The 25,257-nt window shown below is 41.1% G+C and overlaps 1 protein-coding gene across 1 annotated transcript in view; it reads right to left on the reverse strand.

Annotated features, from left to right (window-relative positions):
- The window catches only part of ALCAM (activated leukocyte cell adhesion molecule), a 201,360-nt gene extending 192,174 nt beyond the window's left edge, over window positions 1-9,186 (reverse strand). Inside the window, exon 1 of the mRNA XM_060150652.1 lies at window positions 8,694-9,186. Coding sequence (XP_060006635.1) covers window positions 8,694-8,766 — 73 coding nt within the window. The 5' untranslated portion in view covers window positions 8,767-9,186. The remainder of the gene's footprint in view (window positions 1-8,693) is intronic.
- Between the last annotated feature and the right edge of the window lie 16,071 nt (window positions 9,187-25,257).

Here is a 25,257-nt window from a genome sequence, read left to right on the forward strand (position 1 = left end):
CTCATATCACAGAGTATGAATCTTCTAAAATGGAAGAAAATATGGCTTACAATTACATGGTTTATGTTTTAAAAGTTACCCGTCTTATATGGAAAGAGCAATGATAATAATTCATAATAAATGCACTTCTTTCCTGCATTTGTGGTTCCATCTCATGTATAAAAATTTAGGCACAAATCTGTCTATAGCTTTTGCCTTACATATGAGTGTGTGTGCCTATTACTCCTATAATTCTCATTTTTTCCATAAACTTTAAATAAATAAGAACCAACATATCCTGGTTTTTAAGAAGTTATAGTAACAGTACAGAGTTATGGAGGTAGTATGGGGAAGGTACATCCCCATATACTTTAGCTGGGACTAAAGATACTCTTTTTTAAATAGAGATATATTTGACATATATTTGTTTTAGGTGTACAGTATAATGATTTGATAGATGTATATATTGCAAAAATAATCACCACAATAAGCTTAGTTAACATTCATCACCACACATAGTTACAATCATTTCTTGTGATGAGAACTTTTAAGATCTACTTTCTCAGCAACTTTCAAGTATACAATATAGTATATACTCTTTGAACCGTAATTTTAGAATTTCTTTCTAAACAAAAAATACACATATTCTTTGACTCAGCAATTTCACTTCTAAGACATTTTCCTGCCAACATAATTGCTCATATGGACAAGAACAAGTATTAAGATGTCCACTGCCGTATTGTTTGTAACAAATAGATTAGAAACAATCTACATTTCCAAGAGCTGGGGAAATGGTTAATTGTGGTGTGTACAATAAACTCCAATACACCATGTTAAAAAATGATGTAGAGCTATATGTGCTGATATTAGATATTCTCTTAATCTCCAACATGTACTGCAAAGTGAAAAAGGAAAGGTACAGTACGTTCTCACTAGATATGTTTAAAGGGTGGGAAGTTTATATGCAAATATGTGCTAGTATATAAGCATTTGAATAAAATCAAAGAGATCCTCTTCTGAACCCCGTAACTGGTAAGTAAATTAGAGAAATTAAAAAACAAGTATTTGAACAACTTCAAGGAATTCCTGGTCACCTCCAGGAGTTAGAGCCATGTTCCTCCTTAGTGTCTTCACTCATTCCATTCTCTCAGCCCATATCTTTTGTTTGATTATTTCTCATCTCGTACTTCAGATATCACTTCCTGAAAGAACTTTTCTGAGTTTTTCCTAAACTCCAGACCAAATTTGGCCACACTGATGTAAAATGCTCTTTATGTGCCCTTGCCGTACTTAGCAAAAGTTCTAGCAAATAATTATATAATTAGTTGACTGATGTCTGTTTCCCAGAGAGGACATAATTTCTTGGAGAGACAGTGGACCTTGGCTATTTAGTAACTAGTTCATGGCAGTATCCCCAGCACCAAGCCCAATGCTTTGCACATATTGAGCACAATAAATATTTATTGAATGCTATTATTAAACATTGAATGGTTAATTGACAAGAGTTTTAATTTTGGATTGGTTAACAATATGACCTTAGGGAAGTAGCTAAGTAATTTTAAGGCTCTTCATAGCTCCAAAACCTTGAACCTATGGGTCTAAACATACATCAAACTAAGAACATTGTTGTCTCTAAAAATGGTGGTTAATCTTCTACTGAATTTTAGGTAATCTCTTTACCTGTATCTTCATCTAGCTCAGCTGTCAAATAAGAGAACTGAACAAGATAGACATCTAAGGCACCTTCTCATTTTTCCAATAACCCCTCTTCTACCACATTTTAGCTTCTGATCATGAATTGCATGCCTTTAACCCTTCAATTTCTCTCTCTCTCTCTCCCTCCACACACACACACACACACACACACAACACACACACACACACACACACACACACACATACACTTTCCATAATTTTATTCCTGGGGAAGATAAAGTTTGAGCAGTAGGAAACAGTACTCTTACTGGACACTGATCTATAATATATGAGCCTCTATAATATTTCTTGCCCAATAATCTGAAAGAAGAGGGTGTAGACTGTGAATATGGGGCTGAGGATCTGCAGTAAGGATCCCTGCTGTTGCCACACCCCTCACACTATCCTGAGAGGTAGACTTCCATCAAGAGAACTAGCCTAGGGAAGCCTATTAGAAAATGAAAGACCATGGAGAAGAATTAATTTTTCCTGAACAACAACCAGCCAAATCCCAGAAGCAACGCTTCATAGGTTGACTCACACAGCAGCCTACAGTAGAATGGCATGGAGCTAAAATCAGAAAAGCACCCAACTGTCCAGCTTAAATTGCCAAACTACAAAATAATGAACTACATAAAATGGTTGCTGTTTTAAACCACTTTATTTTGGAGTACTTTATTATGTGGCATAGTTAACTGATACACTGTGGTTCAAAATTTTAATAAGAGTAGCAAGACTTATTTTTCTGTTTTTTGCTTGATTTGGAGCTAGGCAAATTTTATAGCCAGAAACCTCCCTACTATTAGGGAAAGTACTTGGGAATATGCTGACAAGAGTTTTAGCCACAGTGTCCAATGCCCGCTCCCTTCAATCCGTCTTATTAAGGACAAATCTATGGCATCCTTTACCCGTGTGCTTAGAAAATACCCTCTCACCATTCCTACCTCCATTTGCTTTTGGAGTTTTCTAAATATCTGGGACACTCAGAGATATTTGAACCAAATAACATGTGGGTGATCAATTAGGAATAGTCAGTCTTGGCACCAACTGTTCTGGCTATATAGTTGGCTGTCCCAAGTCAGGTCACCATACCTAACTGATACAACTGTAGTTCACATGTACAAAAAGACTTGAGACGCTCCTTCAATTTTATAGACATCTTTGGTAATTTATTCTTAGATCTAAATTGATAGTGGAGCTACTGAGAAACCTCACAGAAGAACAGAATGGGAATTGTGCAGTTGGCTAAGAAAGGATTTCAGTATCAAATTGAAACAGGCCTTCCCTAGATAACTGCATGGCTAAGTATAGCTCCCAGGTGAATTTCAAACATCATTATTCTCTTGGCATCTCAGGTCGATTCGGTTTCCACTCCAATCCACGGAATCCTTAATGTTCCACACGTACTACAATATTCTGGGGTTCCAGCCATAACCTTATCTCTCTCTTATACTTGACATTAAAGAGGCATATAACCCCTTATTGATACTTCACTATTGCTGATACTTAAATAAAAAAGTTTAGAAATATTCAGTTTGTCAGGTTGAGGAATGTCTTATAGTTAAGTATTCTATGACAGACACATAGTCAAGTCATTAACAATTATTGTGATCATCTAATTTGCCATCCAAACTGCACTTTTGAGAGTAAAAAGGGTACCATTAATAATCGAATAAACCAGGCATAAACCAGGAGTGTCTTGGATATACCAGGATGTATGGATCATGGAGTGATAGAGAACAGAACTTTAGGGGAAAAAAGGCAAGGAAGCAAGCCAGGGAAACTGGACAGCTGTCTAATTTCTGATTAGTCTATTCTCCCACAATTTTGTTTCATTTTATTGCAATGCTAGAAGATCAGACACAGTCATGTTCATTGAAGTACCTCAACTCAAAGTTGAATTATGTAATCCTTTGATTAGAAACTATTTTGGATTTTGCACAATTCTGACTGCCCCTTGAATGGAATGGATAATTGAAAACTGACTGGATAAATAAGAGAGGAAGCAGTCAAAGCTAATTTCATTCTTGGAACATATACTACAATAATGGGCTATGATAATAGGTTACCACAAAACAATTACTGAATATCATAGCACAATTGGAACTAGTCCTAGCTGAAATATATATGTTATTCTGTCTAATAAGGTTGGGGAGAAAGAACATAAATTTTATTATTTAAACAGAGAAATTAGCTGGATGAAAATATCAGTAACTCCAAATATACGATAACATTTTGTACACTACAGGGATACTTGTAATAATTGTAGGATTTAACCTTATCAAAGAGCCTATAATATCCTCTTCTTAAACATAGAAGATATATTTTAGTCTTGGCTTTGTTCTCCACAGGGAAAGGAAACTTCTGCCCTAATAAAAAAAAGCAATGAGAAATATAAATGGACATTTTTCTGGACACTTTATTGAAAATAAAAAGGAGCTGATATCCAAAAGTAATAACCAAATAAATATTAATTCATCACGCAGCACTCCCAAGAAATTTTTCTTTAATATTCCAGTGAGTTAGCTCATCTTAATATGCCACATACACTCATGTGTGAGAAATAAAATGGGCCTTTTGAAAACCTAACAGTGAAGAATAAAATTAACACTTTGAGAAGAACTAAATTTAAGTTTCCATGTATACACACAGGTACAGAGATACTCTTTTATCGTATCTGTACCTATGCTGCTCTCCTGCGTATTTGGGATAACATGTTGCATGTGTCAGAGAGCTAGAACTCTTTGATGATGTTTTATGTGAAATAGATGGCCAGAACAAAAAGAGGTGTGTTTGGGAATATAAAACAAGGTGATTATAAAGCATTTAAAATACTATATGACAAAAAGCTGCCATCTTACACTAAGTAATGCTGACAACTTAGTGCTCAGTTTTACAAAGGCCTATATTTAGTGTCATGAAAACTTGAGGGAGAAAAAAAAGAAAAGAAACATTTTTGCCTGCTTTTAATAAAATGGTCAAAGTGATAATTAAGTGGAATAAATTAAAGAGTGTTATTCTATTAAGAATATAATAAAAAGTCTTAATATAGCATGTTTTACTTGAAAAATTCAAAATGCTGAGCAAGGGAGTTAGTAATCTCACCAAAATCAGAACAATGTACTACATAGGGAGATAATTTTACAGATGGGAAATAAAAAGGAGTATAAAAATAACTTCCCCCAAGTTTACAACATTCTTAAGCAGCACAGCTAAAAACTGAACACATGAGTACTGACTCCATTATAAAGAATTTTTTGTTGACACTTAGGAGTCTTAAAGTAGGTTTTTATTGATTTTCTTCTTTTTAATAAGTCCACAGTAGACAAGCATTTTCTTCTAAATTTCTATTTTAAAAGATATGCTAGTTTGAATTTTCTAAAAAGTCAGAAAAAGTTTGGAATCTAGTCATGAAAATATTTTAGATTTCTATAGATTTGAAAACAATGGGAAAGCATTATTATTTTCTATTTCCTTCTATATTGTACTTACAACCATGGAGCAAATCAACTTCCTTGTTTAGGAGCCTTTTTAGGGTGTACATATAAGGCTTTGTCACATAAACATATTAGCATCAACCATCATATAACATTTTATTCTAGGAACTATATATAAAGTTTAAATAGAGCCAGTCTTCCAGAAGGGATGGGTTGCATATATATATTTCTTTTTATGACCTAAAGCCCTTTCTGACTGTTGGGGTCTCTTTTCCCAGGAGAATGGGAGACTAATTCTCTCCAGTATAAATTTTTTTAATAGCCTTATTCAGGCTTGGAGGAGTAATCACAAGATACGAGTTTATAAAAGTAGGAAAAAAGACAGAAAGCTAGCAATTGGGAGCCACTGACATTTTTCTAGTAATACAACTTATATGAATCGTGTCTGTCCAGGCTGTTTGAAAGCATTAGAAAAATACAGTTGGAAAATGACTCTGCCTTGCCTAAATGGGCTTTTTACCCTAGGTCATTAGAAACACACGGTTGAGCTGGCAGAGCTCTCAGAGAGCAGAGCCTTAGTCCACCCTTTTCCTTACACATGAGAATACTGAAACCCAAAATGGTGAAATGACTTGCTCAAGTGCCTGAAGGTAAGTGGTCCCAAAACAAACCTAGGAAAGCAGTCTACTGAAAATAGTGCCCCATTAAATCATAAATTGCTATTGGATTAAATAAATCATCAAAGAAAAAGCAGTATTACTGCCTACTAAGCAGTTTGCAGTTTTGAAATTATAAATTTTAATAGTCCCACATCAGTTAGTCTGAAAGGACATTATTTGAATTGATGCTCTTCCCAAGGCCTACTGAGATAAACGGATACATTCCAAACATGATAACCCACTGAAAAAAAAAGCTTTAAGTGTGCTTACGTCTTGGAATGAACTTTTTATCAGTGAGCAATTAAGAAACATTCCAGAGGGGGTGCACACAGATGACCCAAGAGAAGAAACAGTTCAGGGCCCATCTCCTTGTTGTAAATAATCAAGGAAAGCCTTTTTTTTTCTTTTTTTTAAAGCAATACAAAATGTTACCACAGGCTGACGCTCTTTCTACGAGAATAATAAAATTCTTGCTCCCTCGAATGCTGAGCTCATACTTCATTGCCTTCATCTCCGAATTCAGTTTCCGTGGTTCATAGATAATTATCCTCCTGCCTTCAAAACAAGTAACATGCCATGCCTAAAATATATCCATGGCTACGTAGCGACTACAGACCGACAGACCTGCAGAGGCAGTTTCACAAACTCTAGTTTTTGTTCTCTAGGTCTGGACACACTATCAAAACCGCTCCGGAAATGAAGGGCTGCAGGCGGGCCAGTCCCTTCATTCAGTCCCTTTGCCTAAGCCAGCTATTGGTGCTGCATCACCCCCGGGCTCAGCGGTGCAGAAGGCTCTGGAGGAGGGGCACTTGCCGTCCAGGACTTGCACCCTGAATCTGGACGTGGCGCTTTTAGTGCCATAATTCTTTCTTTTAAAACACACTGACGCCGCACCGAAAATCTGGCGCATTTGCCAGTCGGGTAATTTCATGGAAAGCGCTGATCTGAGGGTCTCAGTCTCCTGACCTGCAGATCAGCAGAGGGTAGGCGGCGGTGAGAGAGAGCCCGCCCCGCTAGCTGAAAGCGCGCAGCTGGGTGCCGGCGAGAAACGCGCGAGCTTGCTGCGTCAAAAGAATCCCCGCGAAGATCAGAAAGAGGAACCTCTCCCTTTTTAGCAGTTACATGTGCGGAAAACCTGTCCTCTGAGGTGGCCCAACTGAAAATAAATTCCGGCACGGAAAAGGAAACTGGGCGTGTGCCTGTGGTCCGAGCGTAGTGGTGTAGGTGAGACTACGCTCTCCAAGCGGCGAGGGGGTTAAACCGAAAACCAGCTGTGGGACTGTGGGCGTGTGGATCTTCGCACTGAACAAACTACAGAACCCTCATCCTCCCTCCTCTCTCCCCTCGGCTCCAGAGTGAGTGCCCCTACTTCCCACACCAGCCACTGGGATCAGGAAAAAGTGAAATCCGTACAGTACCAAAGCCAAGGGGGTCTCTCCTTCCCACCTCCCGGGGGGTTCTCACCCCCCTCCACCTGCTTTTAAATCCTGTTCGACTCTCGATTCACAGTCCCAGCCCCAGAGCCGGCGATCTGTCACAGACGCCTCTTGCTCTAGCCTCAAAACAGCAGGTGAGCTCATTACCTCGACTCGAAATGGAACTTTAAAAATGAGAGCAGAACGGGAGGGGGCACGCACCTCGCGCGTACACCACCACTAACACACACCGCGGCGGCAGTTCACAAACACTAGGGATCTGCAGACTCTAACCCCGAGCCCCACTCTCCTCTCTTTTCTGGGAGAGCTCCAGAGGCTTTCAAACCCCTTCTTTGACCTCAGCATGCCAACAACTGAAGGGATGTGCAGAAATTAAAGACGCGAAGAGGAAGTGAGTTTTTCTTTGATAAAAACTAAAGAAAGGGGCAAGAGTACAAACAGAAGCCGAAATAATAAGAAGTAGGAGGTTTTTTTGCAATGTCTACGAGGGGCTAGAGATCAAAACTTCAAAGGGAGAAAAAAAATTCCCCCCAAATCTTCATTTCTAGCGAAAAATTAACCTGCTGCTCTGTCAAGCGACGGCGAGCACACAGAATTTCCTGTTAGGGTCAACTCACTTCAGCCACCCGGCGGGTCTCAGGATGACAGTGCCAGGGGACGTCCCTAAGGGCAAGGAAAGAGATTTCCAGGCGAGATATATTCGTAGTTGGGGCTTTTTCTTTTTCTTTTTTTTTTTTTTCTTATGAGGCTCAATACAGAACTGAGAACTGAGGTTAGGTCACAGATCCTGAACAATCCACAACCCCCTCACTAAGGGCTCACAAACCTGGCTGCGAATTCCAGTCCAGGCTGCGTTCTTTGCCCGCCATCACCCCTACTCTCACCACCCACCCAGACAATGGGGGAGACGACGTCCAAACCACGGTCGGAGCTTTAGGAGGTTTTAAAAGGGAGTGATTGAAAGTCCTCCCTTCCTCCTCTACCCCTCCCCCTCCCTTCGCCTCTCACCACGGGAAGTTACCAGGGGATTTATCACGAAAAAGTGCGAGCTATTGCCTCCAAGAGCTAAGCGAAAGGAAAACTGCCCAGAGCGCAGTGACGTGGACTTTGATATCCAGAGACTGGAGGGGTGGTCAGAGGGCGAGAGCTCGCCGCCCAGGCTGGAGCCGCAGGGGGGAAGGGGAGAGAGCCAGATGAATCTTGACCGTGGGCCCCGCGGAGCCCCGGCCCCGGCCGCACCCAAACTTCCTGGAGATTTATCAAGTCCCCCCAGTCGCTGCCCCAACTTCAGCCGACCAGTCGAGCCCAAATATGCGGCACAGGTGAGGGTACCCAGGGCCAGCTCTGTGCCCGCACCGCCGTCCCCTTACCTCCCCCATGCGCCCCGGCGCGCCTCCCCGGGGGTGCGAGGCCCGGGCCGGGCACCTAGAAAACAGCCCCCCCCGGCCCAGGTTGGCCTGGGGCTGCTCTGAGGCCCCTGCTCTTACCTGGCCGAAGGACAGCAGCGGAGATCAAGAGGCAGAAGACCAGACGGCAGGAGGAGGCCGCCTTCGATGCCATATTCCTCCTCCTCCTCGGGGACCACCGACAGAGTCCGCGCCGCAGGAGGGGGCGTCCTCCCCGGCTCCGCGCTGCCCGCGCGCTCGCGGGTCCGGACGCAGCGGGCAGCGGCTTGTCCCAGACACACCGCCCCCTGGGCTGTGGCGCTGCACCTTCGGGTGTCCGCTGCTCGCAACTTTCCACCACGCAGTGCCCCAACTCCTCCTGTCTCCCCGTCAACACCCGCCCTTGGCCCCTTCGGCTGCTCCTCCCGGGACCGGCGACCCTCTCTTCCCGGGAGACACTTGAGTAATTCGGAAAGGTATACGTGGTTCTTTTTAGCTGGTCTGTTATTTTCCTTCTCTTGGAATAATAATAATAATGGTAGTGGCAGTGCGCATAAAAAGCCTGGTGCTAGGAAAGAATTGCCGGGAGGGGCAACAGTGGGGCGACAGGTCCAGGCGGTCTCCTCAGGTGGTAGCGGCGGTGGCAGCGATAGCAGCGGCGCCAGCAGCGGTCTCTGGGCTGCTCTGAGTGGAGGGACTGGAAGGCGTGTGTAAGCTGCCGCTTGCCTCCTCCCTTCGCCTCCTCCCTCTCTCCTCTCTCCACCCAGCTTCGCGGGACGTGGAGCCAAGCGCAGGTGGTAGGAGCTGGATCTGCAGCCTAGAGGCGCTGCAGGACCGAGTCCGAGACGAAGTCCGCCTCAGGAACTCCACTGGGCTGTCATGCTCACCGAGTCCTGGAGACCAAGTGGGCGGGGCTTTCTAGTGGCTCCGCCCCGGGGGCGCGCCCGCCAATAGGGAGCCCGCCCAAGAGCTGCGCGCTCCTGGGTGGGCCCCCAGTACTGTCACTTCCCTGTGGCGTTATCTTTGCCATCGTCCTAGGGATTCTCACTTCACGCTGCCCACGCAGCTTCGCCACGGTTCAAATTGCCCTTTTCTTGCCCCCAGGCGCCTATCCACTGGCTCACTCCTCAGGGACTTTTCGGCCGTGATATCTCAGCCTCCTTCTCCTATAAGGAGAGTAGTGGGGCAGGGAGGTGGCGGTCGGGACCTCCCCGGGGACTCGCACTTCGGGTCCAAGGGTGAGAGCGAAGGAGGGAGGAAGGGGCTGGAGGAGGTGGCAGATCGGGGAACTTGCCTCCTGGGAGTTAACAGGAACGGCTACTGGTTGGCGGTGGGGGGGGGGTAACTCACTAGGCTGATTCCCCCGCCCTACTCTCGCCACGTGCCCTTCTCGCACGCATCTTGTTTTGCAGGCAGATTACTTGAGTCGACTGCCCACTAGCAAATAGAAAATATTCACTCTTTCCCGGGGGAAATTAAATCAGGAATTTCTAGATCATAGTTCGTTACACGGATTTTCCCAATGTCTACAAAAGCCAGAGCGAGTGTCTCTTTTATTTTGAATGAAGCGGCGATTTTAAGTTGCAAACAGAAATCCTCAAATTACTCAGATTAAAAGCCAAGCTTCTCCTTGTCCGTTCCAGAAAGCCAGGCATCCCAGCAGATGGACAGGCTTCTCTGGCAATTTCTAAAGATTGAACCACCTCCCAGGCGGAACGTCAGGAAGCTGTGTCGCTTTCAGATCAGGCAGAGAGCATGAAGGAATTTTTCCCTCTAGAACACCGGGGTGGAGCTGTCGGAGCCCTAAGTGGCTCTAAATCAGGGATGTGGGATCACAAGTCTCATCCACGAAGCATAATAAAATCTTGGTCCCAGAACCACTTCGCCGGGGCATTAAATAGCCTTCCGTGCATCACAGGGACACCCCTGTGTGAGACTAGTCTCCAGCAGAGAATGCCAACTAGTAATCGTCACATACTGCGCTTTCATCAGAAGACTTGAGTCACCAGCTAGATGGGGATGAGGGAAGTTGGTGGCAGGAGAAATAATAAAACAAGCGGGAGTGCGCGCGCGCGCCCACACACGCCTTTGAATTCTTTCTCTTTTCCTGCTCCAAACTATTAAGCTCCATCTTCCGCTGTGATTTTTATCGAAAGCCTGCCAGTCTTGTCCTCTCGGTTCTCCTTACATTACATTCGCAGTATTCTAGAGTAGAGCTCTTATATTTTTCCTCTCAGAATAAGTAGTTTCTCCCTTTTGGTTTTAACATTAGCATTTCATTTGCATCTTATGAACCTACAAGAAGGCTAATGGTATGAGGCAGATGCCTTTTAATTCAGTATTCCATGAGCTAAGTATGGCTGAATTGCTAGCATTCCCATGGGATCCTGTAGAATTCCTTTAGGGAATTGTTTCCCCTTTAACAGCAGCTCTAAGTAGCTCTTACTCGAAAAAATCATCCTAACTATATATTTAACCTGGATCCCTCCCAACCCACCCTCTGTCTATCTGACCCCCTTTATTTTGGGGTGGGAGTTAATACAGCTTAATTGTTAAAAAGTTGATCTGCAAAGGCAGACTGTCTGATTTGGGCTTTGACATTCCCAGGGGCATGATCTTGGTGAACTCAAACCCTCTAAGCCTCAGTCTCCTTACTTGTAAAAAGTGATAACAATAGTGCTAGCCTTTTGAGATTTTTGTGATGATTAAATGAGATCACACAAATAACTGGCTAGATACAGTAGAAGGAGTGTGGGCTTTGGGGAGCAATCAGAGCCTAGGTAAAGCCCCTGTTCTGCACAAGCGAGTGACCTTGAGCAAAAGTCAGTCTCTTATAATCAAAGTATGATAAGTATGATGACACATCAGAGTACCAACTTCAAAGGTGAGCAGCTAAGTAGGATCAAAATACATTCTATAAATTAAGTATATTATACTTACCCACATTTATGACAAGTATGATTGTATGTAGTACAGTCAGTTGGTCCAGAATTCCTTTTAGAGAGGAATTTGTCCTAGTGTAGGAAAATGCCTTAACAAGCCGCTTGGAGCAGTAACTTCAAAAGCTATTAGTCTTATATAGCTAAGGCCACAAAGTGATGGTGAAACTACTCTATATTAACTAACATAATGAAAATAAAATGAGGAATTACAAAATAATAAAAATAAGAATTTGGCAGGGGAGTGAAGACAGGGATGCTGAGAAAAGAAGGCACAAAGACTAAGCCATACAATTATAAATTGAAATGGTGGAAGACCTTTAAATATATTATAAATAATTAGTTAATGGCAGCTATTGAACACTTACTATATGTTAGGTTATTCTAAGCAATTTATATGAACTAGTGGAATAATTCCCCCTCCAAAAAAATCCTGCGAGGGAGATGTTAATGTTATCTTCATTTTACTCATGAAGAAACTGAAACCCAGAGATATGAAGTAACTTTTCCAAGTTCACACAGTGATTCATGATTCATAGTAATAGTAATGCCACCATTCTACCAAAGGCACTTTGATATTAGAGCTTCATTTCTATCTACTTACTCATCACTATCCACTTCACTTATCAGATATGTGCAAAAATAAATTTATGACGTTCTTTTTGGTTGAGGGGGGCTTGATTGAAACATAAATTCCTAAAACATTAATAAAGCCTCCTACTCTCAAATACATTGTCCTTGAGGAAATTAATAAGGCAGTGCACCCTATCTGCATGAGACAGATACAGTGCACATGAGATGACAAGACCATTTCTAGTAATTTAGCATAAGTAAGAGCTCAGAATTGGAAATAAACTTGAGATGTAAGCTCCACAAAATAATGTAGTAGAGAGAGTATTTGTCTGTCAAGATTTGGGGAATGGGGGGTTGGATCCACCTGACCTAGTTCTTAACAGGAAGAGCTTTTCCAGCTGCATCTGGACCACAAGTGCTTTTGTTACAACCAAGAAAACATAGTATTCCAATGATATTTACCAGTTTAATCATGCCTCAGAGCATCATAATGGGGACTGCTTATTGCAAGGAATAAAATGAATAATGTTCAGCCAGAGGAAAACGTACTTCTTGTTACCTGAAACATGAGAAGCATTTTGCATCTCCAGTATAAAAGAATTCATCATCAGTCAGGACAGTATACTCAAAGCAGTGACAGCACAGTAGGCAGCTTTCCTGCTTAGAATCTGTTGAGGTCAGATCTCAGGATTCCAGAGGCTCAGGCCAGGAACCTTTGCCCCATCTGTACTACTTCATCAGTATGTGACAACATAGCTAGGTGGGGCATGTGAGCATCTGAAGAGTTGAGGTGATTTTTTTCTTCTGATCAACGTAAACAATTTCCCACTGGAGATGAAATTTCCAAAAGATAGCTTTGGAGGCTGGTGACATTTGTTCTTTACCACATTTATCATAGTGTTTTGTGTGCCTTCCTAGTTTTTGAACAAAACATGTATGCAATTCAAGAGCATGCAACAAATCTGACTCACTTTCTCCCCAACCCCACCTCTCCATCAATGATTACACATTTCTAGCCAATACTTTGCAAATACATTGGGTACTCTGTAAGTATTTATGTATGAATGATAAATAGTGAGGAAAATCTTTTCTAGAACATAGACCCTGAAACAAACTTAACAGGGAGAATGAAATAAGGAGATGAAAGCTGTTTCCACTGAGCCTTCAATGATTGGACTAGTATGATTCTGGTACCAGTTCCAACGTGTGGGTTTTTTTTTCTTTTGCATACCACCAAAGCAATTCTTGGACACTAGGTTGATGTTCTACAATTCAACTAAATTCTCACAGTATCAGCCTGGTTATAGTGTCAACCAGGTAGAGAGATACCTAGGGCAAGGTCTGTGGGAAGGAGAGCAGAGCATCCATGCTCTCTGAGCATGCCACTCTCCCCAAATAACCACGTGTTTATCAACCGGGAAGCTCTTGGAGCACAGACCTTTCAAGTTTTTATGGAGGCTTCATTACATAGGCACTGTTGATTACATTCTAGGCCATTGGTGATTGAACTCAATCTCCAGCCCCACTGCTTTCCCAGGAGGTCCAGAGTTGGGACTAAAAGTTTCACCCTCTAATCACAGAGTCAGATTGGATCTCCTGGCAACCAGGCCCCATCCTTAGGTGACCTAGGGACTTTCCAAAGTTACCTCATTAACACAGCAAAACGCACCATTATGTTACCACTCTACTCACTTAGAAAATTACAAGTGTTTTAGCAGCTCTTACCAGGGATGGCATCAAGACCAAATATTAAATTTCTTAGTATAACACACAGTATCACAACTAGGCAGAACTAAGGTTTAGGGAAAGCAAAGAGAATGAGTCAAGACCTAGTCACCATAGTGAAAAACTTTGAAATATAAACTGAGGAAACCTAATCTACAGGAAGAAGAGAGTGAAAAAAAAAAAAACTATTTGCTATCAGTGAGAAGAAAACAGAGCCACAGGAGAATAGAATCCTGACTAGTAAAGGTTTCAAGTGACCAGGAAGGGAATGGGCAAGGGCCTTGCTTAATGCACTGATGAGAAAATTGAAATAGACGGCTAAGTGGCATTTATATTAAGTTTAAGAAGATATAACTATTTAAAGAGGCACAGAGATTACACAGGTATAAGATAAAGCTCTGTTTTTTTTCTGGACCCTAAGGTTTTTAAGTCAATGATTCCTAAAATGACTCTATATACGGCCTGGGGAACAGATGGGTATCTGTCTTCCTAAGAAATATTCCCTTGAACTTTATTTTTTAATTTTGATTAATATTAATATCAGTCATGGTTTTGAATAAAATTTTGCAACTCACATCTTCAATAACATCAGCTAATAAAGCTGTATCACTGGAGCTCAGGAGTGCAAAAACTTTCAAAGCCTATGGTAAACATTATGTTCTTATTTCAGACTGTAGCTCGCTCAATGTCTGGGTACAAAAAGAAATTCATAGCTATTTCAGTCGAAGTAGAAATCCACTTAGTCGTTTTCCTTCCTGTCTTAGACATGAGGAATGGAGAAAGAATCTAGCTAAGCCCTTTGACCGTGAAACATACACCATAACTATAAAATAGATTCCCAAAACTCTTAGTGTATTAAACACTCATAATTCATTAGTGCTTTCGGTAGGTGCATAAAATTTACTCAGAAATTATAACAGTCTAAGTTCCTCCTACAACTTGAGAGTTTCTCCTTAGAGTTCTCTATGTGTTTTCAACTTTTAACTGAAATATACGGTTCTTTCAGTTTGGGGTAAGTAAAAGTGATTCAGAGCGTAGTTATTCAAATGTTTGATACCTCAAAAGAAGTTTCAACTTAATTACCCCTCAAAAAGTTCTCCAGAGTTATCGCTACTTGCTTTGTCATATATCTGCTAGCCATACTGATCTATGATAATTTCATTCAGGAATTTGAAGTGGACATGCAATGACTATAGAAGTTAAAAACAATGTATTTTTGATTTCCTAAAACAGATCACCATGGATTTAATGGACTTCTGGAAAACCAAAATGAAGTATTAACTAAGCCCAGGTTATCTATACTAGTTTTCCTTAAAATAAGCAAGATAGTTGCAAGAGTTTACAGGAAAGTATTAAGAAGAAATTCTTACGTAAATGCATAATCCCTAAGGAGTGATATTAATTAGCAAAAAACAGATGAATAACACTGAATGAAGTCTCATTGATTATGTAATATATGACAGAATCTTATAATTTTAATGTTTCTTAGGGCCTTACAATAATTTAGATGAAGAGTTTTCAATCTTTATTTAAATACAAACCTTTTTCTTCTAATGAAGGCTCACTCTGAAGTCAAATTTCCTATTTTCCCGTTTGACCCATTCAAACCATACAGGTCTCCTCATTATTCCTAAATATACCTACCATATTCCCACATCAGGGCCTTTGCACTTGCTGTTTCTAATCCTCGGAATTCTTTAACCCAGTTATTAGTGTAGCTTACTCCATCACCTCTTTCAAGGTACTTGCGCAAATATTACCTTCTCATTGAAGCTTTCCATGAACAACTATTTAAATTTTCAACCCCCATCCCCAGTACTCCTTATCTCCCTTTTGTGCTTCATTTTTTTCTCTGTTGTCTCTATCCCCATAGAGCATAATAGATTGAAAGCTCAATGAGGGCAGAAATGTGTGTCTGTGTTACTCTCTGCTATATGCCTAGAATAGACAGACACATTAGTAGACACATAATACTACTTGACCAATGAGTTCATCAATTCTTGAATACTTGATGAATAATAAATTATAGTGCAGGGTAATTAATAAACTGATACAAGTGGGGCTGCTTTGACTGAAGTTTGATAAGTAGCCTGAAGTTTCACTTCCCCCTTTAGATACTTCAAAGCTTTTTAGCATAATTAGGAAACCCACCAGGTCAGTATCATACAAGAGATGAGGTCATTGAGGTCCCAGGATCCAGAAGTCTTAACCAAAATTTACACAGGTATGGGTACCACTCTTGCTTAAATGAAAATGGACCACTTTCTGGTAGAGTAAATACACAAGATACTCTGTAAATTTTTAGTCAAATTCTCAGAACAATAAAAAATTTTGGATGCATATAAGACATTATTAATCAATTTTAAATACAGTATATTTGCCCAAACTCTTTTCAGAACAGACATTCTGAATAATGTTCTATATAAACTTTCTCTAAGGCATGATTATGGATGCAGTATCAATATTGCAAAGTCTACAGAGATGGTTCAGTATTCAGGATTTTAAGCCTCAGTGTTCTTTATACTTTGTTCTTTTCTGGTGGATTTGGCAACATTATAATTCAAAGCAATGTATTCCACAAACATAGATGATTCATAACCTATTCAGCTAACAGTGCTATAGGACAAATATTGGATTTAATTTGATGTCCAACATTTTAACGTTACATGGAGGTGTTTATTGTGTTTACTTTTCTTTGTAAGGGCAAGAAATTCACTTAATAATTGTACCTCAAGGTGAAAAACTTATGAGAAAACACAATACATTTAAAAACGGCTATAAAATCCAGTGCACAAAAAGATTTATAAACATGTATATGCTTTCATTGAAATCACCAGAATCTGTGATGTGTCAGAGCCAGCAGGGAAGTAGATTAAATTATTTTTGGCTATTGCTTCCAGTTTTGAAATTCTATTAAAACTAGTTAATTGATACATCTCTTAAGGAAAATGATTTGCCTTTTTATAAAGAATGACATCCAAGTTATAGAGTGAAGCATACTGTCCATGTGTTATTAACATATCAAGTTAGAAGAGAATCCCCAAAGAACAGAACTCTCGATTATTTTTCCTAGACTCAAGGACATTTCAAAAGAGGGCAAGGACCATGGTGATTTCTCAGGTTTTTTTCAGGGCTGAGACAAATCTTGAGTTCCGGATTAAATGAACTCTGAATTCAACCTTTAAAGGCAAAGACACGTCAAAAGGGAGCTTGAGAAGTGTGACTGGAGGGGGAATCATACACATTTAGCCTGACTGAGAAGGTGAGCCTTGGTTACTCAGGTCTTTCTTCCACACCAGCATCATCTATTCTCACTTCATCTTCTGAGATCTTCCCAGAAAGTCTAAGAAAATCTCCCAAGTTACTCTATCTTGAGGTGATTTTTCACCATCTGCTCGAATTCCTGCCATGAAACTTAAGATGTGAAGACCTTTTTTCTAGTGCTGATTTGTCCTTCCAGTTCTAAAATGATCAGCATTTCCTTCTCCTTTCTTTTCCTCTCAACTTAGTACCTTGTCTTTTGCCTCTTCAGTGAAAGCTCAGCATTTTGAATCAAGTAATAAAGCCGTGATAATTTATGAAAGGAGAAATGAAAGTATTGTGGCCTGTGTGCCAATGAAAGAAAGAGACGTTTAAAGAGAGATGAATCATAGGTCAGGAAAACACAAAATTAAATAAGCATATCTTAGAATATAGACCCAAAAGGGAATTTAGTTCTTGGTATTTCCCCACCCCCTTTACTCTGCTAGTTTTTTTGTTTGTTTGTTTGTTTTTAGCTAGAAAGACATTATTTTCATAATCTCAGTCAGCCAAAAGGAGTTTGTCATCAGGTCAGGAAATTTTTACTAAAGTTTTTTAATGGTCAGGATACTTTCAACTGAAAGTGACAAAAACCCAGTCCAAAGAGTTTAACCAAAAAAAAAAAAAGAAAGAAAGAAAGAAAGAAAAGAAAAGAAGAGGGTTTAAATGATTTACTTACTAGTTTAAATTTTTGGGAATCCCCAAAGTATGTATATTTTTAGGCATATCACGATCAAAGCATTTGAGCAAAGTTGTCAAGGCTCTTTGTCCTTTTTTCCATATTCCAGCTCTACATGCCTTTGCTTGTCTTGGACTGTTTTCTCAGTTTCTCTACTGCAGCCCAACTTCCTTCATACCAAAAAGGTACCTTCAAACCTACTTTTGACCAAAAAGATACTTTCAAACCTAAGCCTATATCCACAGAGATTGAAATCCTAGAGGTAGCCTCTCACTCTTAGAAAAGGTATGATTGGCTTTGTCCATCTCTTGAGATGGACATGACTGGCCAGGCCTGAGTCATATGTCCAGCCCTGAAGCCAGAGGGCAGGTGGGCATCATGCTTGACAGTACCTCAGAATCACAGAGATGGGTGCCATTCCCCAAGGAGCAGACAAAAACAGAAGACAGCCATTTCATTTCCTTTACGTCATTTTTTAATTGATTCTTAGGACCAATATGCTTTCTGTCCAGATTGTGTACAATAAGAGCTTTGATTATGGAGGGGAAAAATAGAAATATTCTGCAACATAGGAAACCTAACCTTATTTTCGTCCTTGCTTCTTTTAAAGGGCCAGATTATTGACACAAAGGGAAAACAGGCATTATTTGCAGGTACTTGCTAATGTTTTTTCTCCTCACTGTCCTATGCACTCTCTGATTCTGTGGGGAAGGAAGGAAGCATTAGTGTTGTTCTATGCTTAGAAGGATGTGAAATAAAGTGACAAAATAAATATTCTAAAGTATTTGCAAATATGTTTATTTCCCCTGAATACAGGTCAATATAAAGTACATTCAGAAAGTCTGCCAAACAAGCAAGTATTTCCTCAGGACTTCTTTTGGAAGTGAGCACTGAGTAATTCTTTTCAACTTTATTGTCCATATGTTTGCTAAAGCTCATTTTCCATCAATTTATCACCTTCATCAGTCTGCTGTTGTCCTTACATAAAGAAAGAGAAAAGTAGATAAATAGCCAGACATTCATATTGGCCAATCTTTATAATTCATCTAGCCCCAGTTTCAGTCTTTTAAGTATAGTTTTAGTTTTAGCAGTGATTAAGACAAGTGCCTGTAGAAAGTTTTGGATGAAATAAGTCAACATTTTGGTCTTTTATTTTCAAGCAAATTGCCACCCTTCAGGAATGGTGATTTTAAGCAAGAAGCTGTCCGCAGCCAATCCTCAATCACACTTTCTACTTGATCCAACTACAGTTAGCTCAATCTATCTACCTTCTTTGAATGTAACTAAACTAATTCCCATTCCAGCCTTCATGCATTAGTCCTTCTTTCTCCAAGAATTACCCCAAATCTTTCCCACTTCTCCTCTAACACACTGCCTGAGCATCTCCTCCTCTGTGGTACAGTTGTAGGCTGCAGGCTCTCCAGAGCTGCTTGTGCCCATTGCTTCCAAATGCCACCTTCAGTGATGTCACGCTGGTAGCTTGAAGTTGCCATTGTGGAATTATTTACACACTGTGGGAATCGGAAATTGGCAAACACTACAAATCCAGACTGTTTTTGGTTTAGTTTTTGAGACTTGGTTCTTAAACTACTAGCATACCATACTGTCCATGGAACTGACTTCATTCTTCACTAACCACTCTAATAGTGTTTACAAGTCTGAGTTTGGTGTCAGATAAACTGGAGCTTGAGTTCTGGCTCATTGATCTAGTATTTATGTGACACTGAGCAAGTTATTTCACCTGTCTACATCAGTTTTCTTAAGTAAAATAATACATGTGAAGCCCCTGGCACAGGAAAGTGCTGAATAAAAGTAGCTATTTTTTCAATAGCCCTTGATCCTTCATGTGTATTCCATTCATAGTTTTGATTAGCTATGTTTCTGGCTGTATGTTGATGTCATTTGTATTTGCTCTTTCTTTTACCATAAAACCCCCAGTCTTAAAAATGATCATCAGAGTATCTTGCCTCGTGTGTTTGGTAGATAGTGAGTGCACAGTAAATGCTACTTCAGGGCATATTCATACAGAAGACAATCAAACAGTCGAAAATGTGTGGCCAATGATGCCTGAGAGCACTAGATTAAGAGTAAGGATGCCTAATGGCAGAACGCAGCATACAAAACTGTAAGAAATCCTGGATCAAATATCTCTAGTTTTGAATCCCAGTTCTGCCTCTAATTATTTGTGCAGACTTCATCAGGTTACTGACCTCAGCTTCCTTATCTGTTAAACGGACAAAAGAGCACCTTTGCACTTAGCTTCATAGTTTAGGAGGGTTGTTTGTATTGAAGGATGCTAAATGTGTGGGCAGTCTTCTCTTAATAAAAAGTGACTATTATTATTCCATTAGTTGATTGTGTGGTTTAATCTTCCAAAGCTTCATAGACTTTAACTATATCTATAAAAGTAAGAGGGCTAATTTGGCTCTCTCTCAAGAGGACTTTTTTATTTTGAATAAAATTATTTGTGCCTAAAGCCCTTTATTCTAGAAACAGATAAAGTCCTAATGCCAATTTTCTTTGGTGAACAAAACCTCTCCTTTCCAGTCTCAATACTCTTAGCCCAGGTCCCCATCACCTGTACAGCAAGTTTCCAACCAGTCTCCCATCACCTGGATGGCTCTAAGCTACTTTCTCCAGACTTCCCTGTGGTCATCTTAGACAGACAGACAGACAGACAGACAGACAGACAGACAGACACACACACACACACACACACACACACACACACAGAAATTTGATTATGTCACTCCCTTTCTTTAAAATCTCTGCTGGAGTCATTTTACCTAAAAATGAAAGCTAATCTTCCTAGCAATATCTCTAAAGTCCTTGACATTCTCATCCCAGTTTCATATTTCCCCATCTTAGTTTCATTTCACAACCCTCCCTCATGAATACTATGCTTCAATCAGGTTGAACTCACTGTTTCCTAAACGTACCCTGGCAGTCTTTCTCAACTTGTGTCAGTACATATATGTTTCCCTCAGCCTGAAATGCACCCACTACATCTATCCCTTTGTTTTCCTGGGATACTGCTCCTCATATTTCAAGACCCACATCACATGTCAAGTTGTCTTTTAAAAAGCCTTTCCTGATTCCCCTAGGCAGTGTTAGTCATGCTGTCTCTGTATTTCTACAGTGCTAGCACTTACCTCTTTGAATTATATTTATCTGTTTACAAGTCTGCCTCCTCCACTGGAACAGTGACTTACTAGTGATGTGCCACACGTCTGGAGTCAGACTGTCTGGTTTATAAACCCCTGCATCAACACATACTAGATGAATGAGCTTGAGAAAACTACTTAGCTTCTTTAATCGCCAGTCTTCTCACCTATAAAATAGAATGTTCCATTATCAGGGGTCCTTATAATAATTAAAAGAGAAAATGCATGTAGAGCTCCTACCCATATGCCTGGCATAAATTAAGGGCTCAATAACTCTCAATGTTGATGGAGATGACAGAGGAGATAGGGCGGCAGGAGAAGGAGAGAAAGTGATGGGAAAAAAAACACATCATTTATCTTTTCAGTCCCTGGACCAGTTCCCAGAGTCTGGCATCTAGTAAGTACTCAATGCGTGTTTGTAGAATGAATGGTTGTGCTACTTTACAGTGCAGCTAAAATGACAGATACCAGCTCTTTTCTCATATCTAAGTCCACGATGTTGAATTAATTTTTGAGATGCCAACAACTGAGGTGCTGATAGAGAGGGAGAGGAGTGGAGAACAAGGATGGTAGGAGAGGGAGAAAGGAGGTACTGTGTTGGGCGTGCAGAGAACAGCTCTTCAGAGCCTGTCTAAGCATTTCTATTATTGTTATTATCAAGAACTGAAACAGTTTTTTTCTTTTTTCTTTTTTAAGGAGTTAAATGGTGAGGATTCCCAGTCTAGGGAGCAGCCCCACCAGTAGGCACCGCTTGGGTTGTAAGGGCAGTCAAAGCAAACTCCTTTGATGTGCTCTGAGAGCCTGAGGGCAAAACAGCAACGCAGCGAGGGGTTGGAATGCAAGGAGCTTAGAATGAAAATGTGTTCCTGCAAGGAAGTGGGTAGGGAGGGACAGAGCTCACTTCATGATGAAACCCCTGGACTAGAAAGGACTGGAACATTGAGAGTGGAAGTCGAGCTTAGCGGAATAGTAAACTCTGGAGGCATTTACACGGATTAAAACAAAAACAAAAATCGAAACAAACCCTGATACACAGGACGTAAAAATCGAGACAAGTTCGTTCAATTAGTCCCAAAGACACCTGGTAATTAGACCAGAGATGCTGTGGGAATGGTATACCAGAAAATAAACTGGGGAAGAAAAACCGAGGTGGTGAAGAGAGAAACAGTGCTACTGAATTTATTTCAAAGAAGAAAAAAATGCTCTTGTTTTCATCAAATGTTTGATGCTCCCCAGGCCAGAGAAGCGGCTGATTCCCTTTCGCGCTCGGTAGAGAAAACACACAAGCAAAAACAGAAATAAAAACAGAAAAAAAGAGGCGTGATTTCGTCTTCTCTTCCTCCTCCCTTCTTCCAACCTAGTCCTTCCTTCAGGCCCAGAGCCCGCGCGCGAAGGTTCGCCTTTGCTGTCCACCGCCGCGTCCTGCCGGACCCCCAGCAGCTGGCCGTGGTTTCCATTCTCCAGACCCGAGTTGGGTTTGGTCCTGAGATCTCACAGGCCAGGAGCAGATCCAGTTCTCCCTCCTTCTCGTTTTCTCTCCTCTCCTCCCGCTTCTTCCCTACGCTTTCCTCTGGTCCCTCCGCTCCTCTGCTCGGCTGTCACCCGCTCCCCTCCCTCCCCACACCTACGTCCCCGAACCCGCGGCCGGGAGGAGGGCCCGCTGACACTCCGGGAGAGTTGGCAGGGTCCCAAGGGGAACCCCCGCTCTTCCTCTTTAGCAAAGCACTGTCTTTCAGAGCAGAAACTGATTTCCATGGCCGAGGACTGTCCTGTCTACATCCCTCGGGACAGACACCGTGCGCGGTTCTTGGCTCCTGACTCGGGACCCGAGAGAGTCCGGCTGGCGGCGCCCTGGCCGCGGAAGTGCTCGTGCTCCGCTGCCCCAACCGGCTGGGGCATCGCCACCCCCCAGGGGCGGATCGCTTGCTTCCAGCCTCGCACAGAAGAGATCACGGTCAAGGTGTGGTCCGCTGCAATCGTCCGGGGATTCTGTTCCTCTAGATGAAGGGCCGCAGCCTGCCTCCTGGGTCAGAAGCCGCTAATCCATCGTTTCCGGGAAGTGGATGGACTGATACACATAGAGGAACAAAGGCCACAAATACGTTAAACAAAATAAGCAAGTGCTTGCCTCTGTCTTTTCATTATCACTGGCCAAAAGAAGTCCAAGATTTTCCCAAGTAAAATCTTAGTAGCTCCACTCCCCCACAAACTTTCATTTTAAATGACTCTATATCCCATAAATTGTTTAGAAATGATGATTGCACTTAAATCAACACCTGACCCTACTCAGATTAAATACAACTACTTTTACTGGAAGGAATTCCTTACCAAGGAAGAATGTGTGACTTCTGGAAGGCTACTACGTGAATTCTCCTCTAGAAGCCCAAGACAGGATTGTGAAATAGCTGACAGTACAGCTGAGTTGGTTGCAGGAAGTGAAAGCCCTGCTCAGGTTTTAGGAGTTCTGGGGGACTGTTTTATATTTAGGTGAGAATGCTGATCTGGGCATAATTGACACATAGGAAGTTATTGAATTGAGGCAGGAAAAAAAATCATAAGAAATCCTTGGGCAATATCTGAAAGAGCATTTAATTCTCTGTCACTCAAGAAAAAGGAACAGTTCAGCTTTCAAAATGTATCTACATTATACAGTCAGCCAATAAAACATAATCCCCACTCAAGCAATTAGAGGAGAGCGGGAGATTGCAGTTGGGATTTTTAGCTTGGTTAAAGCAAATAAAATACTATAGAAGGAATGAAATCAAACTTGTTGAAACTTGGATTTGCAGAAATATAAGGTAGCTCGGAGAAGATGAATTCAGGTGGAAAATGACCTTTCTATTATGTTCAGGAAGGCATTAGAATGTCAGGAGAAATGCTGGAAAGGAGATTTATTACCATAAACACAGTTGACAAGTTCCATTTTGTTGAGTATCTTGAATGGAGGAAGGAAACCAGCTTTTCAGGTGGTGATTTAAAAAGCTCTGAAAAGAGTGTTCAGTAATCCAAGGAGAACTGAGTGGAAGAGGAATGTGATGCTCTTGGTCTGCTGAGAGGCTCCCGGGAGCCTCAGACTCCCCCGGATTTGCTTATTCCTTGTCTGAATATTTGTAGTAGATGAATTACATGCGATACGAGATGGGTTGGATACAACATGTGTGTGTGTATGTGTGTATCCTTCTAATTCTCTACAAAAATTTCTCCCCCCTCCCCTCCCTCTCTATGTGTGTATTTGTGTGTACATGTGTACATGTGTGTATTTGTGTGTGTGTGTAAATATATCTATCTCTCTCTATATTCAGAGGTGAGGAGGGGATACTCAAAAATAGAAATAATTTTTTTGTAGTATAGTCATACAATATATTGTTTTACATTTTGAAGGCCACATTCATTTGAGACATACACACACCTTATGTAGCCTATAGGGCTAATATTAGGATTCCATTTGAACAATGAGGAAATGAGGATAAGTAAAGGGAAGTCATGTATATATTGTTTTACATTGTGAAGCCCACGTTCATTTGAGACATACACATGCCTGCCTCATGTGGCCTAGATGGCTAATGTTAGGAGTCCCATTTTAAAGATGAGGAAATGAAGACAAAAGAAGGGAAATGATTTTCTCAATGTCCTTTTCACTTTGCCATGAAATCTTTCACAGTACTTGTGATTCATAAGCACGAACTTAAAACCCACACTGGACCTCAACACATCCTCTTTTCTTGAGAATTTTCCCTCTCTCCTTTTTAGTTTGAATAAGCAGTTAAAATCTGATCAAAAACTTCAGTTCTCCGTATGTGCTCACTTCCTATTCTTTTTCCTTGCTTTGTTTTTCTCCTTAGCACTTCTGACTCTTTAACACACCTTACATTTATATATTCATCTACTTTTTTTGCATGTGGTTTTCTGCTCCAGAGAATACACTCAGTGGAGACAGGGAATTATTTTGTGGGGTGAGATGGTGACTACTCTTTTTCTGCTGGATCCTCAGTGCCAAGAAAAGTGACTAGCAAATAGGAGGCACTCAAAAAATATCTGTTAAATGAATTCCCACATGCATGAATGAATGAAGGCTTGAAAATAGTCCGTGTAAATCTAACTAGCATCTATCTGCCACTGCTTTTTTGTAAGGGAGGGGTGCTAATTAATTATCTACAAGAAGAGTAATGAAAGGAAGCTCGCTGCAGGTCTCTGGACACTTGATGTAAAGATGATATCCCTTATTTGTTTGTCTTAGTTCTTTCTGGCTATCAGCAAAATGCGGTGTTTGGAACCTCACTTCTGAT

Source organism: Lagenorhynchus albirostris, chromosome 5 (genome assembly GCF_949774975.1).
Source record: "Lagenorhynchus albirostris chromosome 5, mLagAlb1.1, whole genome shotgun sequence".
Classification (NCBI taxonomy): domain Eukaryota; kingdom Metazoa; phylum Chordata; class Mammalia; order Artiodactyla; family Delphinidae; genus Lagenorhynchus; species Lagenorhynchus albirostris.